Source organism: Amblyomma mixtum, chromosome 8 (assembly GCF_055824585.1).
Source record: "Amblyomma mixtum isolate Tamu chromosome 8, ASM5582458v1, whole genome shotgun sequence".
In the NCBI taxonomy this organism is placed as follows: domain Eukaryota; kingdom Metazoa; phylum Arthropoda; class Arachnida; order Ixodida; family Ixodidae; genus Amblyomma; species Amblyomma mixtum.
In genome coordinates, this window is record NC_143019.1 from 82,520,929 (window position 1) to 82,534,880 (window position 13,952).

A 13,952-nucleotide genomic window follows, 5' to 3' on the forward strand; every position below is an offset into this window, starting at 1 on the left:
CCGTCAGTGTGGAGCGGCGGTAGCTACCAACAGCGGTGAGCGGTGCGGTTCGGGTGTCCACCGAGATGACAGAGAATTACTGCTCCATTTCTTTTCCTCAAAAAGCCTTCCTCCATGCCTTGCGTTCAAAGGGCACGGCATCGCGCCGAACGGGTGGTGGCGTTCCTCCCTTACTGTATGGTGCGGTTCGGGTGTCCACCGACATGACAGAGAATTACTGCGTAATTTCCTTTCCTCAAAAAGCGCCGCGTTCAAAGGGCAAGGCGGAACGGGTGGTGGCGTTCCGTGGACTGCCTGGCAGCGCTACAACGCGCTTTCGCGTTCCACTCCTAAACGCGAAGCTTAAGCGTCATTAACTAACTTTGATAACATAACCCTTACTAAGAGCACCACCACGACACACCACCAGCCATCCTAGGTGCAGCCAGGGGATATTGCTTTCGCAATTACCGGGCTTAACCAAGCTATGCCTCAGCCAATTTTTTCTTTTAGGCATGAAATGCTTTTAGCTCCCGTTGTCGGCAGTGTGGTGACGTCACGCCGAGACCGAGAGCCAACATCCGGAACTGAATTCCACTGATCCGAGCACTGAAACGAGAGCATCCGGGCACCGTACGAGATTGAACGAGACTCTCTAAGCCCTCATACAGGACCGGTATACAAGTGCCGGTAGCTGACAAAGAATTACTGCGCCATTTGCATTCCTCAAAAAGCCTTGCGTTCAAAGGCCAAGGCATCGCGCCGAACGGGTGGTGGCGTTCCTCCCTTCCTGTATGGTGCGGTTCGGGTGTCCACCGAGATGACAGAGAATTACTGCGTAATTTTTTTCCTCAAAAAGCGTCGCGTTCAAAGGGCAAGGCATCGCGCCGAACGGTTGGTGGCGTTCCTCCCTTCCTGTACGGTGCGGTTCGGGTGTCCACCGAGATGACAGAGAATTACTGCGTAATTTCCTTTCCTCAAAAAGCGTCGCGTTCAAAGGGCACTGCATCGCGCCGAACGGGTGGTGGTGTTCCGTGGACTGCCTGCCAGCGCTACAACACGCGTTCGCGTTCCACTCCTAAAGGCGAAGCTTAAGCGTGATTTATTAGCAGTTAATTAGTATTTAGTCATTCATCGGTAATTAGTCACTAATTAGTAATTTGTTATTACTTCGTCATCAGTTATGTGTGACGTAATCCAGTGGTGACGTCACCAGTGTCACATAGGCAAAGTGGTACAAATAAACGAGGGTTCAAAATAACGATAACAAAGATGAAAGGCAAACAGAAACCGGATACAGCTGATGAGGCAGGGCGGAAGAGATTCCCCAGGCACTCACAGGAAGCGACTGCGTACACATGGACGAATGCGCAGTATGTGTGGTGTGTTGCGTTGAACCCTAGACCCATTTCAAGATTTTTATGCGTAGCATATTGCAATCACTCAGTTCAGCCCTTGGGCGCGGCTAGGCAGCCACCAAACCACGTGACGTGACGTCACGTGGTTTGGTGACGTCACATCACGTGGTGACGTGACGTCACCGAACCACGTAAAAAAGGAAAAAAAGAAAAAAGAAAAAAGGAAAAAGGAAAAAAAACAAAAACAAAGAGGAAAAAAAAAGAAAGGCCACCGCCCCGTTTCAAAGGGGGCGCTCCTATTCATCCATCCATCCATCCATACATCACGGAGGAAAAGCTGCTGAGAAAATCGAGCGCCGCCAAGCAATGCCTGGCGCAAAACGACCGCGCAATATGCAACGCATTCTTGGCTTAACCAAGCTAAGCCTAGGAGCTTTTTATCTGGTCCGACCGAAAATGTTAATTAGGCTAATTGATTCATTAACCAATTAACTAAACTCAGTCCCACCTACTTGGAGCATCACTATACCATCCCTTTACTTGGTCGCATGGTTACTAAGCAAAGTACAATTGGCCCCGTTTAAAATTCGTGCACTGTGACATCACAACCATTTCGACCAATAGAAATGCGTGACATTTGTGTCGACAACATCTGCTTACCACGGTGAGGCATTAAAGGCTTCCGCCTTAACAATTGTGTAGTGTGTTGACTACCAGGTCGTCCGGGCTTTCGTCGGTACGGAAATGCGGCTACCGCGTTGTTCTGCACATTACTGAGCATAGAGGGGGAAGGGGATGCAAGCACACAGCCGAACAAACCGAGCACCACCGCAGCCGCGCGCATACTGACGCGCGTCGCAACAAGCGCGTCCGCCGAACAGAAGACGCTGGCTGGAAACACGGAAAAACCGGACGATTGTTTTCACATACTCGCGACCCCCACTCGCGCCCCTTCGTCATGATGTAAAACAAGCGTAAAGGCTCCGGCCATATTTGAATTTCTGCACTACTCCTGATCTGCATCCTTGCGACCGCAGGCTAGCACTCCACGGTCGGGTGTGATGCCTCAGAAACCGCATATCTCTTACTCTGGGGTTAAGGTTAAAAAAAACAACAAAAGACATGACGGTTAACACGTGTCAGCGCGATCTTCAGCGGCAGCAGTTAAAGCGATATGTTCTGGTTGAGAATATAGCACGATCTCTTTTCTGTGTATTTCTATGGCGCTTTAAGCATGAATATGCTTTTAGCTCCCGTTGTCGGCAGCCTGGTGACGTCACGCCGAGGCCGAGAGCCAACATCCGGGCACTGAAACGAGAGCATCCGGGAACCGTGCGAGATTTAACGAGGCTCTCAAAGCCCTCCTACAGGGCCAGCATACAAGCGCCGGTATCTTCGCGCCGAACGGGTGGTGACGTGTCTCCCTTCCTGTACGGTGCGGTCGGGTGTCCACCGAGATGACAGAGAATTACTGCGCCATTTCTTTTCCTCAAAAAATCACTGCCTCTCCCGTAACCGAGAGTAGAGTAAGCATGAAATGCAGGACGATGCAGAAGCGTACGCGGACACGACGAGACGCAGGCCTGACAAGAATGTATAACCAGCGCGTTCGAAACTGTCTAAAGTGCCTAGAGGCGAAAGCTTGGTTTATTGGGGTTTAACGTCCCGAAGCAACACAGGCTGAGGGACGCCGTAGTGGAGGGCTTCGAAAATTTCGACCACCTGGGGTTCTTTAACGTGCACTGACATCGCGCAGCACACGATGTCAGTGCACGTCACACATAATTGATGACGAAGTAATGACAAATTACAGATTAGTGACTAATTACTGATTAATGACTAAATACTAGTTAAGTGCTAATTAATGACGCTTAAGCTTCTCCTTTAGGAGTGGAACGCGACAGCGTGTTGTAGCGCTGCCACGCAGTCCACGGAACGCCACCACAGGTTCGGCGCGATGCCTTGCCCTTTGAACGCGACGCTTTTTGAGGAAAGGAAATGGCGCAGTAATTCTCGTCATCTGGAGGACACCCGAACCGCACCGTACAGGAAGGGAGAAACACCACCACCCGTTTGGCGCGAAGCTACCGGCGCTTGTATGCCGGTCCTGTAGGAGGGTTTAGAGAGAGTCTCGTTAAATCTCGTACGGTGCCTGGATGTTCTCGTTTCAGTGCCCGGATGAGTGGAATTCAGTGCCCGGATGTTGGCTCTCGGTTTCGGCGTGACGTCACCACACTGCCGACAACGGGCGCTAAAAGTATTTCATGCTTAATAAATGGCGCTGCAATTCTCTGTCATCTCGGTAGACACCTGAACCACACCGTACAGGAAGGGAGGAAGTGGAGTGAAAGAAGAAAGAGAAAGAGGGGCCGTAATGAAGAAAATGAAAATTGTATTTGAGGAAAGGAATTTCCGCAGTGACTGTCTCACATATCTCGGTAGACACCAGTAGAAACTTGTATTTGAGGAACGGAAATTGCGCGGTAACTTTGTCACATATTTCGGTGGACACCCGTCAAAATTCGCGCGCATTGTCGTCACGACCATTTCGACCAATCTGAAACGCGGACAAATTTGCTAACACGTCTTGGTCACGACAGTATGAGCCATTAAAGGCTTTCGCCTTAAAACCTCTTTCTCTCGTCTTCATGGGGACGGTCGTCACCATGATACAGGACTAGTCTTTCAACGAGCTGGTGCTACAGCGCGCCATCCAAGCTATAGCAACGAAAGCCCTATATCGGACCAGTGAGCCACCATCGAGCCTGTTTATATCTCAGTTATGCATAAAATTAATCTGTTGTGCCTATCTCTCCGCGTTCAGTGTTGAATCTAGACCTGATGTGAGACAATTGTCACGTCAAAATGCTATACGACCTGTTAGAGCTTTACCGCGAACAGTTCACAAGCACTGCGTTCCGTTGCTGCAGGTAACGACAGATGAGAGATATCCAAAGGCGCAGGAGATACAAAGAAGGAAAAATGTGAAAGCAGACCCAGTACACACGCTGTGCTCCCGTTGTGATTTGCATCGGGATGTGTCGTGAGCGTGCAAATCGCGCCTCAAGCTATTTGCTATATTAGTGCATGAAGCTCATAGGCAATTTCTTCTTCATTAAAGTGGTGGTTCCCACTATCAAGCGCACCAGGTATATAACGACGCCCTCTCAGCAGCACAGGAGGCCATTTCACATTGCAGATGAGGGTAGCAAACTAGTGCCGTGAATGGTAGATGGGCACCTTGGCTAGTAAACTTATTTCTTGGCTACATGATCTTCACATCGTACGTTCTTACTAATCTTCATCAACTACATTCTGGTCAAAACGGGTTTAAAGCAACATTGAAGTTGGTTTGTGTTGTTTCGTTATCGGAGTGATTTTCATATGCCTACCTCGGTCCCTTTTTCTTCGATCTTAATCTATTTTGCGCACAACAGAAAGTATTCGTTTTTAAATGCCTCCAATTTTATCTCTGTGGTGAAAACAAAATTTCTGGGCATCTATGCGGCTTTCAGCTGGTTCAGTGGCACCGCTTCCATATAACTTTTGGCACTTAGGCTTCCGAAACCTGCTACATTATGCACTTAGAAAACGTAACTTTTTTAATGGTATTTGCCGAATGTAGTAATGACTGTCATGTTTGTTGTTTTGAGACAGAGCACAGGGCACTAAATGCAAGAGCAAGTCTCTTCATGTGCCAACGATCGCCACACAGTTCGCGCTTTCTGCATATGCGAGGAATTAAAAAATCATAGGAGAAATTGAACACTATTACGCACCCTTCATTATGCTCGATGGGCTTTGTGTGTCCATTGGCCGTGGAAGCAGCAGTCTTCTGGGCGCGGTCTCTCAAGGCTTTAGTCAAGGAAATGAAAAAAAAAAATCATAAACTTATGCTTCGGCAGCGGTTCTACACAAAATGATGCACCATATCCGTTAATTCTGAATGCTGGTCTAGTTTTCGCACTAGGAATCTGTAACATCATACCCTACTGCCATTTCCAGCGTGATGAGTACGCAGAAATAAGAAGTAAGCAATGTGCAACCTCAGGATTTATGCTTTCGCCCTAATTTTTTATTGGTGTCGAGCGAGCGCTTTCGATGGTGGCTTTAATAAACGTGTACTGCCGCCCGGAGACTTAACACAATTGCTCGAGCTCCACAGCACGCTGGCCGCTGCAAACACCCTGCTGTGCCCGGCGGTTCTCAAGCACTTTAATCCTTCTTTTGACGGCCGCTGCTCATTCTGTGGGGAGGTGGCCGACACCTTCCACATGGTTTGGGCATGCAGAAAAAATCCTTCTCTCCCCCCAATCACCCCTTCCCCTACCCGAGAGGACTGGGAGGCGGCCCTGCTCAGCTGCCAGGAACTATCGGCCCAACAGGCCCTGGTTCGGCGGACTTGTGCAGCGGTCTCGACCAACGGGATCCCGGAATGAGGTACTCCGCCTAGTATTGCAAGGGGTGAGACCCATTAGGGGCCTCTCCCCGAGCACCTCTCTGTACATTACTAAATAAATGCTTTTCTCCTCCTCCTCCTCCGTCCTAGAACATGCTACTGGGTGTGTTAGCTGCGGCTGACAAAAGCGGGTGGCCTGTTCATTCTCACTGGCCGTTCGTCTATAGCGGTGCCGGTTGGGCAATAATATTTTAATTTTTTTCGAGTGCGCATTCTAGTTTATGCTGCCGTTCACCGCGGAGCGTGCGCGCTCCTGACGGTGCAGTGTCGTCAAAATCGAATGCCGCATTAGCTGAAGAAATCGGCTGCAATTTTTTATTAGCGAAAGCTACCTTGGCAACGAACTTGCGATTTCGCTGTGGCGGTGCTCCGAGGAGGCCTAGAGACCAATCCTGAGCCGTTGCCTAGCAACCGCCGCAGCTGGCGGACGCCGCGCGCTCGCCGCGCCATCTGGCATGACGTCACACCGCGCGCCTCGCTGGGGAGCCACCGCCGCCTTTTGGTATGACGCCAGACCGCTTGGTTCGTTGTTGCGCTCGCCTCCGCTCGCTTCGTCAGCTGTGAAAGCTGTGTCGCATGCCTCATAACAAGCTTTCGCTACGTATTTCCTGGCATAGCCGTGCTAAGCCACTCCCAATTTTTCAAGGCCATTGTGCAGACTGCTGTCCAGTCTCTTCAACCTTCTTAAGCGATGGCGTTACCCGAAGGCGGCACGAAAGCAGATATCTAAAGGAAGTTTAAACAAACGCCCAGGAAGGCGTATAGACAGCTTCGTGCACCACTTACAGAAAGCCGGGCTACCAAACTTGAGCGCTTTACGTATCGTGCCCCGCGCACTGGTGCCAAGAAATCGTGTCGCTTCATAAATCAACTGCCTCATTCATCGTGTTGTGAGGAATAGGCGTACATAAGCGAACTCCTTTAGGAAGTTCTGACTCAGTGTTCTGTAGTAGCTGGAGTTTCGAAATTCGGAAAGAATTTGGTAATGATTGTTTACATTACGCCGCTGTTATAATCGCGGACAGCATAATACAGATGAACATTTGGCCAACAAATAGAATTAGTTTCTGCCTTTATGTATAAGGAAAAAAGAAAATTTCAGTTGCATATGCAGCGAACGACAATTAATATTCGCTCGACAATTTCTGACAACGCTTTGGCCACAGAAGCGTGATTCATTATTTTCTTCCCGGCAGATGTGCATTCCTGTGGAGGAGGAAGATGATGCCACGTTCGAAGCAGCCATCAGCCATTCTTAGCATGCCAGCATTGTCTTTATCCAGGACTGAAACTTACACTCTTTTCTTGCACATTTTTTGCCGCTTTCATCACATCTCGTGTTTTTTTTAGCTGTGACTTGGGAGCACTGTTTAGCAGCATCGAGCTGAAGCATTGCAGTTGCTCGAAGCAGGCAGCTTGTCTTGCCGTAAAAAAAGAATGAAATTTTCGATTGCGATTGGTTGCGTGCTAAGGTACGAGCTTTCGACCACACATCAACCCGTTTCAACTCTGGGTGTCAGTCGGTGCTTAGAAAAACTGTCGAGTAGCAGGCAGCATGGAAGTCATCAGGTACGTCGTTTAGATGCAGATCATCTCCACATTCACCCGCTAGGTGTATGAAAACCTGTCACTCTTGATAACGGAGTGTGATACTGCTCGATTAGATAACTCGGCAAGATCAGATAGGATTTAAGGGATCAAACAGGAATTGATAGGTTGAGTAAGAATTTAGTAAGCGCGCATGCTGTGCAGAAACCACTAATGCAGTCTGGTATATGAGGAGTGACATGAAAGTAGAAGTAGGAATAGATGCAGTTATACCGATTATTCCTTCGACGTCGATGTTGCCCCCGGAAAGGGTCCTACGCCTCTCCTGCAGCAGTTCGTTCGCGAGCGAGTCGACGACGGGCATCATCATGGCGGTGATGGCCACGTTGTTGATCCAGATGGACAGAAACATGGAGATGAACATCAAACCGAATACCACCCTGCATCATTTGAAACCAAGCAAAAAAAAAAAAAATTGCCAGGGTACTTCGTTCATATTTTCTTGCTGTAGCCGCACCACAAGACGAGCAGAAGTGCGAAACACGACACAAGACGCAACTGGCAAATGATCTTTTACTGATAGACACACACTAATACTCTACGCACGGTGTTTCACCTAAGACTTCAGCAATTTTTAAAAACAGAAGGAGACAGACATTAAAGAATAAAGGAGAGGCTTGCTTGGTTATGAGCCTAGCATGCATTTTCATGTTCAGAGTTATCTTCCTTATCTGGTTCCCGCGCTTTCTTCAGTGACATAATGTGAGCTCAGATAACTGTGAGCCATCTAAAACTGTTAAAGTAGCCTGGAGCCGCCCGATTCTGCGCATGCGTGTGAAGACTATAAATGTGTTTCTTGCATATATCAATAAATCAGTTGTTAGTAGCGCTGCGTGTGTGTCGTTTCCTTTCTTTGTGTTCGTCTTTCGCGCTGAACCAAGTTTCAACTATGTCCCACCAACTAGCCCAGCACGAAGTTTTTTTAATGCTACTCCAGACCAGGGTGAAAAAGATAGAAGAAGGAAAAAAAGAAAGGTGACATCAATCATACTCAACACTGAAGCACTCAAAAACACACATGATTATCAGAGGTTGTCCACTAAACCCGTGTTCCTAAAACAAGCTTTCTGAGGTATAAGAGCGCTTTTTTTATCGGCATGGCATTGGCAGTGGTTAAACTTTTTAACCACTGTCAATACCATACCTTTTAAACTCTAAGCTTAAGCTCTAAGCTCTAAACTTAAGCATACCTTTTAAACTCTTAGTGTCAGGTTCCTCATATATTAGAGGTCTGTAGGCTACTGTCAGCACAGAAGAGAATAAGTTTGGGCATGTTGGTGGATCTTACTTGAAAAGAAATAGGCATAAAAGAAGACAGGACATACGAGAAGACATGGACAAGCGCTAATTTTCAAATCGGCATTAATTGCATTGCTATATATATATATATATTTTGTTACGCGGCGGTCAGCCGAAGATTGAGACGTGGTGAACGATGGCTATGAAATGATTTTAATGGCCGCTGGCCTAGCGCGGGCGCTCCGTCCCGCGCCACTGCCAGCTTCGTCTTCGTCACAATATGATTATTTCGACTAGGCAAAAGGAAATATCTCTAGGAAGGAAATAAAGGCTATAAAAATTTCATAGACAGTCTATAGACCGTTATGATATGGGTTCGGCCTCACGTCGCTGCGCTGGTTGACTAAGAATTACGTCTGACCAACTCCCTTATCAGTTCATGTTGTAGAGAGCAAGTGATAGGCGCGCCGATGTGTGACGTGCGCTCGTCACACTTCGCCCGAAAGAAGGAATTGCTTCGGTTTGAAAGATCATGCACCACTGCAAGCGCTGGAGAACAGTACAAAGGGTAAAAATGCAAGAATTTAACCCATTTGGAGCTGGATTACAACCGCGCTGCTGGAAGAACACGAAAAGGAACGGAGACGGCTGAATGAGAGACTAGATTAAGCACAGATATTCTTTCCAGCAGGTAAGACAACTACTCAAGAACATCTGGTCACTCGTTGCACAGGTTGCTACCGCGCACCTGTGGTTAGCGTTTCGCACATGATGGCACGCATTGAAGGCAAAGGTTTTATGGTTTATGGTGGTTTAATGTCCCAAAGCGACTCAGGCTATGAGGAACGGCTTTTGTTGCACTGTATGCCAACAATTTGTAAGTGCGCAGGGACCCTGTCAAGCTGTCTTCTGAAAAGCTTTTTGTCCCTGTGCCCTGCTTTTGTTTGTAGGGAATGCAGAAATAAATATTTGTTGATTTGAACAAAACGCGCTCGACAAAACCGTGTATGCATGCGTGAGGTCCGGCATAAGCCACACTATATAGCAGACGCTGCATGCAGTCCGAACTCATCTTGTAGAAGGGCTTTGCAAAGTATGCATAGGCCCGGCAGTATACATAGGTAGTTGTTCTGGTCATGACATCGCCGAACTTGTGTCATCTTTTCAAGCCCCGCTTCATGTTCCTGGGCCACATGTGCGCATGCGCTATGCGAGTTAGTCCGATTGGTCCAGCTGCAGGTAGCAAACGGCGTTACCAGGCCGGGTACATCAGGAAATCTAGGTTAGGTAGCTAGAGAATGCTTCGCATTAAATAAAGCTCTTACTGACCTCTTGATGCTGGTCCCTAGTAGGCACAGTACCTTGAGGGCAATCCTTTGATGCAGATGCGAGTGTTCAATGGCGATTGCCATGATTAATGTGCCCACAAACATCATGTTTGTGTCCTGAAATTAGAATAATGGATGAAAAGTTATTACAACAAACCATAGGCGGAGTAGTTTTTTCTGAGGTGGCATGCAATGCGAGCCATGTGATACTCATCGATAAATATGCGCTGAAGTATACTGAGATTTTGGAATACAAAATTGTTTTCAGAATGTCGCGTAATGCAATCTAATATACTAAGTGGCTTCGATGATTTCGTTTTTTTTTAAAATAAATAAGCAAAATTAGGATCACTTGGATGCACATACAATGACTGAAAGACAAAAATATCGAAGCCGCCTTCCTACATCTCTTCTTCGTGTTATTTATAGGGCTGTCTATGTTGCTGAAACTTTTGCTGCGTTTTGCTTTTAATTCTTTTACTACACAACTTTCATGATTTTTTTTCTTGCTATGGTGCTTAATATTATTAGACGCTCGTTTAACGAAAGAGTATTTATATGTACGCGAAAATGATCTGGTGCCGCTACGTAGCTGAACTCAGGTCTAGGTACTTCGCCGTGAATTCTTCATTACCTTCCCCTCTTGGTTCCTTTACTGCAAGTTTTTAAAATTAATTTGCGCACGATACTTAATGTTTATGTTTACAGGTGCCTCCAGGCTCTTGAGGGAGCCTTTCAGGGAAGAAAAAAACACTGTCGCAAGTGATTATCACAGTATATACTTTGACCGCATCTATACATCAGCACAGTCTCTACCTGAGGTATTTGGCCATTCACGATAAAGGATGCGGAGCGGGCAGCAATGACAACGGGGTAACACATAGACTGAAGTCATTCTTGTGTTAGCCATGTGTCAGGTTCACTAATTTGTGTGTACTGTGATGCGAAATGAGTTAATTTCACCTAAAAAAAGCTCTCGTGATTCATAATATGGCTAAAAAACAAAATCAGCAACGCCTTTGTTAATATCTGGTGCGTTCAACATGCGCCCGGCTTTTACTGTAGAAATCACACGTGCAGTCTTTGTCAAAAGTAACAAGGCTCCATGGTTTGCTTCTCATTTGTATAACAGAGCCCACGCGGCTTCCCTAAAGATTGAAACGTTTTTTGAAGGTGAGAACAGGGGTTATTCTTACCATACAGAGATTTAGAGCTTGAGGGCTGGCATAATAGCTTTAATATACGACTGAGAAAAAAAACGTGCAACCTGGTTACTTTTGACAGACTGTACATGCACATGGCAACCCTGGTATCACTTTCTCGCAGGTCTACAGCGTAAATATTACCTCCGCCACATGACCATCCTTTATGGTCGTTTAAAGATTGAAAAGACGCAGCCCGGCGATGACCACGGTTTCCTTTTTCTAATCAAGCAGAATTGTTGCTTACATTTCAAAGAACGAAAATTATCTACGACGGATAGAAGTGCTAAGTGTTGATTTTCACAGTTTAAAAATGTTTGGTTGTTGGGCTTACTGTTAGCGCAACCTAAACTTTTTCCAGACCACAGAACTGTGGGCGCCATTCAACGTAATTGTAACCGTGTAGCTGAGCACATACGTTCATGTAGAGTTGGCATGTTTTCTCCGTTGTGAGCACACCCAGAATGGGGAACAGAACAATGGGAATGAGGCAGGTGGCTCCAAGTGGTATCGGTTCAACGATCCAGTACAGGCACACCAAGCTGACGACGTAGGCACAACGACCTTTCTGCAAAGAAAACACCAATACACCGGGTAAGCAGTTTACGAGTAAGCAGTTTTTACGGCCTAAATGCGGCCAATCGTAAGGAACGGGAGAGTTGAGGCGAAGAGATATCAAGCCTTTTTTTTTGCAGAAGGTTAAAATATTGTATCTAGTTGCATTTGTTCGTTGTCTCAAATATTTGCTTAAAGTAAGTTCATCAGTTAGATTTAGAGCATTCGTCGTGAAAAGTGAATTGCGAGGGACAAAAGATACCTTAAGCTAGGACCGTCCTATATGCTCTCTTCAAGCTCGGCTTGCAAAACATATTTTTTCAAGTAAAAAAAATCAATGTAATTGCACATGTGGTAATGCGAGTGGTCAGCTGGTCCACACTGAGCTTTTGTAATTGTTGCATTTCCTTCGAATACTGAACAAACATGAGTGTATGAAGAGTGCTTTGCTATTTTCGGAGTGTTACAATGAATGCTTCTTGACGTGTATTGATTTTTTCATTGCTTTACTCTATCCGTCATGAGCCATTACCAACGTATCAGACCATTAGCTTGATTCAGTACTTCATAATGTGAGATATTTGTTGGCATCAATGTGAACATCTTGTGTAGCGCGTTGGCGGGTAGCGTCCCGAGAGCGTTCGTCCTAAGGTGGCCCGGGCCTCCCGTATCAGAGCAAGACGCTTCGCCTCGGCTGAATCTGCGGCCCTTTCGCAACGCGACTGATGTGCCACAACTCTGCCACCGTCTTTATCATAACTGCGGCGGCTCCAACAGCGAAGGCACGCTGGACGCTACGCCATATCGCCATCTAATGTTTTCAGAGCGGAGCTCTTTGGCGCCCGGTTCCAGCGTTTCGCGGCGTCGCCGTTGTCCATCGTAACCAGCTCCGCTGCCGGAGCAGCGCGCTGCTCTAGCTGCGCGCGATCCTGGCGCCATCTCCCGCAAGCCCAAGCCGAAACGCATAGCCGCCGCCGTTCGCCTCTGATTGTAAAATGGCATTGGTTGTAAATGCACATGAGATTGATGATCTCGGATTTTCTTGTGTGCGTTGTAACTAATTCAACGGTTCTTATGCAGTTCGTGAAAATGATTGACCAATCCTGGCTGGTAGCTTTCCGGTACGGCGTACGTAGGTGAACTTCAATATACTGGGAGCTTCTGACGCCTTATCAGATAGCTCTAAATGAAGGATGATGCAGCAATGATTGCGCGTGAGGTATAAAAAAACAATGAAAGGGAAGACTGAAAGGGAGGACGACTTAATTCCGATGGCAGTATTTAGGACGCTCACCACTTCCTGAACGTGGTCCTCCATTTTGAGGTGTAGATCATTCAATTGTTAGGTAATAGTGTGTCTTGATTTCGGAAACCGCAACCGCTGATAAGGGGTGCGGACAGAGGACGTCTCCACGGCTAAGAGTGAATGTTTTCACCCAGATCAGGATAGCTGAGCATGTGAATCGGCGGCGTTCAATGGACGCGTGTGGTTCAAGGCAGTGGGAGCAGGAAGAGGAGCTACTTGCGTGAGGAGTAGGCGGATTTGTTTTCTGCGTGCTCTTTTGGTTTTTCCTTGTTGCTATGTATTGCTTGTTGTTTTTGTGAAATGTCGTGCTATGCCGAAACCTGGTAATCAAAAAAAGGGTGGGCGAAAAGATGCGTTCTTCCCGACGTGAAAAACCAGCACTTTATGCCGGGAAAGAGAACGTGAACGACAAATTGTTTTGCAATAAGCCGTCACAGTGTGTTGAGCGCTGCTTATTCACGTTATGAAGGACATCGAGGAATGGGAGTTGCACTGTTGAAGTCATGAAGTACTAGGTAATGTGTTTAAGTTTAGTTTAGGAAGTAGGAAACGTTTTTGCCCAGAAAAAATTGTGGCAGGAATGAAGTGAGAGCAGGACACATGGCCCCAGCGTCAGGACAAAAGCTGTTGCTGGTGAAAGCACTGCGCGAACGCCAGGGTTGAGCTGTGTGGGAGCGTGTACTATGTCTCCAGAGGCTGCGAATTGCAATGCAGTCGTGTCGATGGAATAAGCAGCTCCACATGTAAGGGCACGGCACATCACCTCTCCCTCCCGTCTGCCCCCTGCCCAATTACGTTGTCCCTTGCTTCAATACTTCGCTCTCTACAATACCTCTCACAGCTCAGTAAAACATCAGATGAGCTACCGACTGATTGAATATGTTGTTGCATTTTCTTGGAGGCGCTGATAATCATCTC

At 47.1% G+C, this 13,952-nt stretch overlaps 1 protein-coding gene across 2 annotated transcripts in view; it reads right to left on the minus strand.

Annotated features, from left to right (window-relative positions):
• Positions 1-13,952, minus strand: part of LOC149333222 (Na(+)/dicarboxylate cotransporter 3-like) — a 56,968-nt gene that overhangs the window by 22,059 nt on the left and 20,957 nt on the right. For both annotated transcript variants that reach the window (XM_089558596.1, XM_089558595.1), the window contains exons 2-5: positions 11,592-11,741; positions 9,973-10,088; positions 7,618-7,784; positions 5,117-5,192 (exon numbers count right to left, since the gene is read on the minus strand). In XM_089558596.1, the coding sequence (XP_089414722.1) occupies positions 5,117-5,192; positions 7,618-7,784; positions 9,973-10,088; positions 11,592-11,741 (509 nt within the window). The remainder of the gene's footprint in view (positions 1-5,116; positions 5,193-7,617; positions 7,785-9,972; positions 10,089-11,591; positions 11,742-13,952) is intronic.